This window comes from Alexandromys fortis, unplaced genomic scaffold (assembly GCF_014885135.2).
Source record: "Alexandromys fortis isolate MF-2015 unplaced genomic scaffold, M_Fortis_MF-2015_v1.1 scaffold_4, whole genome shotgun sequence".
In the NCBI taxonomy this organism is placed as follows: Eukaryota; Metazoa; Chordata; class Mammalia; order Rodentia; family Cricetidae; genus Alexandromys; species Alexandromys fortis.
In genome coordinates, this window is record NW_026067944.1 from 24,514,923 (window position 1) to 24,520,008 (window position 5,086).

At 47.4% G+C, this 5,086-nt stretch overlaps 1 protein-coding gene across 1 annotated transcript in view; it reads left to right on the forward strand.

The window, feature by feature from the left end:
* The first annotated feature begins 1,494 nt into the window (after positions 1–1,494).
* Positions 1,495–5,086, forward strand: part of Cox17 (cytochrome c oxidase copper chaperone COX17) — a 5,992-nt gene continuing 2,400 nt past the window's right edge. The window contains exons 1-2 of the mRNA XM_050149082.1: positions 1,495–1,716; positions 4,068–4,156. Coding sequence (XP_050005039.1) covers positions 1,610–1,716; positions 4,068–4,152 — 192 coding nt within the window. The 5' untranslated portion in view covers positions 1,495–1,609 and the 3' untranslated portion in view covers positions 4,153–4,156. The remainder of the gene's footprint in view (positions 1,717–4,067; positions 4,157–5,086) is intronic.

A 5,086-nucleotide genomic window follows, 5' to 3' on the forward strand; every position in this document is an offset into this window, starting at 1 on the left:
CTCATAATTCCCTAAATTTTCCAGTTCTCTCTTTTTCTTCCTTGCTCGTTTACAAAAAAAAAAAAAAATGCCAGTAGCACAATAAATCCAGGTCAGTGGTTTTAAAATGAAAGTCACTTTGCATTTAGATACATTGGGATAGTACACGGAACACTGGGAGAGATAGAACCTCAGGAGCCATGGAAGTCTGAACAAATTAGATGCATTTCTGAACCTGTTTGTTATGAGGATTAAATGACTCTCAAACTCAACACTATCCATGGAAGGTATTATCCTGGAGATTATATTGTTCCTACTTGGATTTAAAGAAATACCTGGGGAAAAAGTAGTTTTTAATTTTATTTGAGTGACAAATATATGATTGGACAATTTATACTAAAACCAACTGGAGACTGAAGAGACGTAGCTCAGTTGGTAGTGTTTGCTCAGCATGCAGGAAGCCTCACAACTCAGGCACGGATGGCACACACTTGTAATCCCAGTGCTTAATGACCAGTCAGGGTCGAGCAGCTTAGGGCGGAGTTCCTTGCCTATAAATACTTGTATTTGAAAAAAATAACCTGCCCCACGCCATTAGCTAACAGCTAGTTTAAGGAAGTTACTGGAACATGTGCCCAGTTCTAAGTGAACATCTCTACAGTTAGAGTGGAGCAGCACTAAGGGTTTTACTTTTTATTCACGTACCCAACATAGGGGGGTGGGTTGGGAACAGTTGAAACTAGACAAAAAAGTCGCATAGCTGCTGTGTCATGAATTGTTAGCTGAAGACTTCATGTATATGCCAGAGAGGAATAGGAGGTAGGGGACCTTTGCCTTCAACATCTGCAGACCCTACAGCATGAAGGGGTAAGGGCAGGAAGACGGGAGGTCATGAAATGCCCCAGGATCTGGTACTCAAAGGAACTGAATTTCACTCTTAAGGAGCTCAGAGAGGTAATGTTGCCTTCTTCAGCTATAGTTTCAACATCCACGGGAGGGGGTTAGAGGCCTCTCAACTCTCTCCCCATCTTCCACCTATGCAAGATCTGCCCACGCACACTTTTAAACTCTGGGTGAAATGAGCATGTCAAATCGGATGGAGAAAAGTCCTTGAGACCCTCAACTCTATGGGAAAAACTATAGGCAACAGAGAAAAGCTGGGAATGGGAAAGGGGGGCCTTCCCCAGGTGCCAAATGGTCAATCCTTAAAACGTACATACAGGTAGAATTATACTGAACCGAACAAGTTATCTTTAGGAATATATATGTATACATTTATACATATGCATGCAATAACAATTAGTAAAGAAAAAAGAGAAGCCATGAATTTGAAGGACAGAAGAGAACGGGTACGCACACGTGACAGTTTGCAGCGAGGAAAGAGAAAGAAAAAAATGTTGCCATTATCTCAAAAGCAACACTGGGTGACCTTTTAACCTTTGCGCCTGCGCAGAAGTGCCCTTGGGTCAAAGCCCTTTCGCTTCTTTCGCGCACGCGCAGCTTAGGCTCGCTTCCGTTCTGAGAGGCGGGACTTCCTGTTCTCCTTTAGCGTGACTGAGAAAGTGGGTGCCGATCGCCACCGCTTGGGGTCTTCGCGCGTGTGCGCTCGCTGCTGCGTCTCGCTGGAAAGATGCCGGGTCTGGCCGCCGCCAGCCCTGCCCCGCCTGAGGCTCAGGAGAAGAAGCCGCTGAAGCCATGCTGCGCCTGCCCGGAGACCAAGAAGGCGCGCGATGCGTGGTCAGTGCGCGGCCGGGGAGGGACGGCCGGGCTTCCGCACGCTCGCCTCCGCTCTGCCCCCTGGCCCTCCGGAGTAACGGGAACCCATAGTTTCGCAGTCATCTCTGTTCCCTGAGCGCGCACCTCAGGCTCAGTTAGGGGTAACGGGAGAGGGCAAGAGATCGGGTTGGCTCCCAAGGTTCTCGTCCTTCCTTCCTTGCTGCAGTGTTATTTAACCTTCTTAGGTATTAGGTCCAGATATACAGAAGTGCGTAGAGATGCTACTTGACTTGAAGGAACTTAAACTATGTGGAGGTTTGTTACCAGCCATTACTATACCGCTAGCTCTGATACCTTTAGCAAGGTTACAGTAAAAAAATTTCAGGTAACTTCTGAAAATTTTTTTCAAAATGTGCGCGAATAGGATACACAGGATACATTTCTGTAAGGGTCCCCTTTTAAAAGGCCGAAGGTTAAAAGTCAGCCTGTCTGGGGCTGGAGAGATGGTTCTGTGTTTTAAGGGCGCTGGTTGCCGGTCCAGAGGACCTGGTTTCGATTCCCAACACCCACCTGGTAGCTAACAAGCATCTTTAACTCCAGTCCCAGAGGAGTACGACAGCCTCTCCTGACTTTTGCCGGCATTTGCCAGCATTGCATACACCTGGCTGTACAGACAAACATGTTGGCAAAACAACCATACACATGAAATAAAAGCAAATACATATTTTAAAAGCCTGTCTACAGTATAGGTGACATTAATGTTTATCAAGTCGCGAAAGGTTTGGTTTTTCTCACTTTGATGAAGTCTCAGTTCTGGAGCGGATCTCATGAGGAGCCCTCAGGTGACGTGAATATGCATCTCCAGCTATTTCTCCCTTCAAAGTAAGGAAGTAATAGTAGAAACAGGTACGGGTGCTCGAGCCTGTAATCTCAGTACCGGGGAGACTGAGGCAGGAGGGTTGCCACAGTTCATCTAGCCTGAGCAACAGAGTGAGACAATGTTTTTTTTTTAAAAAAAAAAAAAAAAACATAGACGAAAGAGAAATTATTCGTTGGTGTAGTGAGAGTGACCACTTTGCAAGCCCTACTGGAAGTGGAGAATTTGAAGAGCGGTCTGATGCTGAGGGTCCTGCAGTGGTAATACCTGCTTATGGAAACGCTGAGAGCTTAGAAATACAGGTGGACCTTGACTCCCGATTCTCCAGCTTCAGCAGGGTACTTACCATGTCTGCCTCCCATGTGTGTTGACCGAGTCCAGCACTTCTGTAGGGTTTCTGCTATGCAGGACTCCCCGTCATCCCACCCGGTCTGCCTTATCTGCTGGTAAGGATTTTAATAGTAGACCCTCCCTATTTCCCAACTTCGTTTGAGACGGGGTCTTGACATGTAGCCCAGGCTGGCCTCCTACTCAGGATTCTCCTGCCTTAGCTTCCCAAACATGGTTTCAGGCACGTGCCAGTGCATTCTGGGCCTTTGGGTTACTTTGTAGATTTTATCAGTGAAATGTCCCTTAATCTTTCAAAGAAGGATTCTACTTAGTGTGAGTAAGCTCACTCCGTCCCCGCCTTCCCTGACGACTTTTTCAAGGGTGGATTTCAGCTGCCTGGCTACACATTGGAGATCTCAAACACTAGGAGAAATGGTTGTTCTTCCTTAGTGCCAGCCACTTTGGCCTTGCATGGCAGACGGTCTTAATGTCACTGCCAGAGCCCTAACTTCCGATGCTGTTTTGATGGATGGGCACAATGTGGGTCATTACAAGTTTTTATTTTCTTCCTGCTTTGAAAACTTGGCTGGAACTGTCTTCCTTTCTCTTCGCTGATGGACTTTGGTGAACTCCAAAGCTAAGTCCTTGAGTAGGATTCATCTTGTGGCTCCCGGCTACCAGATCCTTGTGGATGTTTATGTTGTCGGGTGTTTAATGATTAAAAATAGGTTTAAGGGTGTTTGGATGTAAGGAGAAGCAGGAAGTTAATTTCTGTGATAATAGGCCCACAAGTTAAGCTTTTCCCTCTTCCCTTCGTTTCATGTAAATATTTTATTCAGTTTATTTCATTTTAAAGAAATGTTTATTCCTTGGGTATAGACTAAAGCTGTCGTTTGCTCTGTGTAATTATTTCATCCAGTTAGAACCTTCCCCAAACAACAATAAAAACAAACCTCAGAACCTTAGTTCTGTGGAGCATCTTTATGGGCGTGGGCCTATCGTAAGAACAGCTAGAGCAAAGGAGCCAAGCTGTTTGGTATAGCAGATTTGCTCGTAACTTCAGCTGCATTCTGTGTGCTCGGCCCCGCTCTCCTGCCCTGCCATGTACGCTCCACGCATGTGCTTACCGTTAGTTACTAGGTAACTAGTGCGTCTTATCTTACAGCATCATCGAGAAAGGAGAAGAGCACTGTGGCCATCTCATCGAGGCCCACAAGGAGTGCATGCGAGCGCTGGGATTTAAGATATGACGTGGTGAGTGAACTGTATCGCTTAGAGTCCGCGTTGCTCCACAGGGTTAGCTCCGAGGCACTGGGAGGCAGCTTGCCTGGTTATCCAGCCTGTTTAAATAGCACTCAGACAGTAACTTCAGTCCCTAGTATGGGGCAGTAAGTGATGGCAGCAGCTTGAGAGCAGCCAGTAAATCCGAGCTGGTATAAAGCTTTTGAGAACTGGTCTGCTGAGAGCCTTAGGATTACATTACACTAAGAGGGACTCAGGCTGTGGAAAGTTCTATTCCTGTTTTGAGGTCTCGTTAGGGAGGCTTTTCCTCCGTGCCCCACGTGAAGTAGAGATGTGTTTCCCTGACTGTTCCAACCGCATCCAGTACCACCTACGATGGAAGAGGTGTCCTGTGTGTGGCACATTCCCCAGATGGTCAGCACTAGCCATGCGTGACTTTTAAGCACTTGAATTGGGCCTCATGAGGCTGGGGAACTGAGTTCTTAATTTAGAAGGTTAATAGCGTGTGGCTGACGGCTGCTGTGTCTTTAGTCACCACCTGTGTACTGAGCATCCTCTTCCAGGGACCACCCTGCTTCCCTCCAGCCAGGACCTACACTCTGGGAAGCATCTGGTTTCACCCCCAGCCTGTCCCCAGCACCTAGACCATGGCCTGGCATGTAGTGGGTGCTGACTAGGGTGTCTTTAATTAAGAGAATGAGTGAATGAGAGGAGAAGTTAATGGGGTTCAGTGCGGCGGGATTCCGGAGGTGGGCTGAGCAGGAGGGGGACTGGAAGCCCAGCCTCCAGGCAGAGCTATTTGTGCCGCTCAGGTCACACCTCCCTGCCACCCCTAATTTAATGACAGCAGAGAGATACCAAGGCCACATTCCAGTTTAGCAGTGGTGGGGAGCTGGTGTCCTTCTCTTTCACCTCGCTTTGGAATGCCGCGCATGAGTGCTC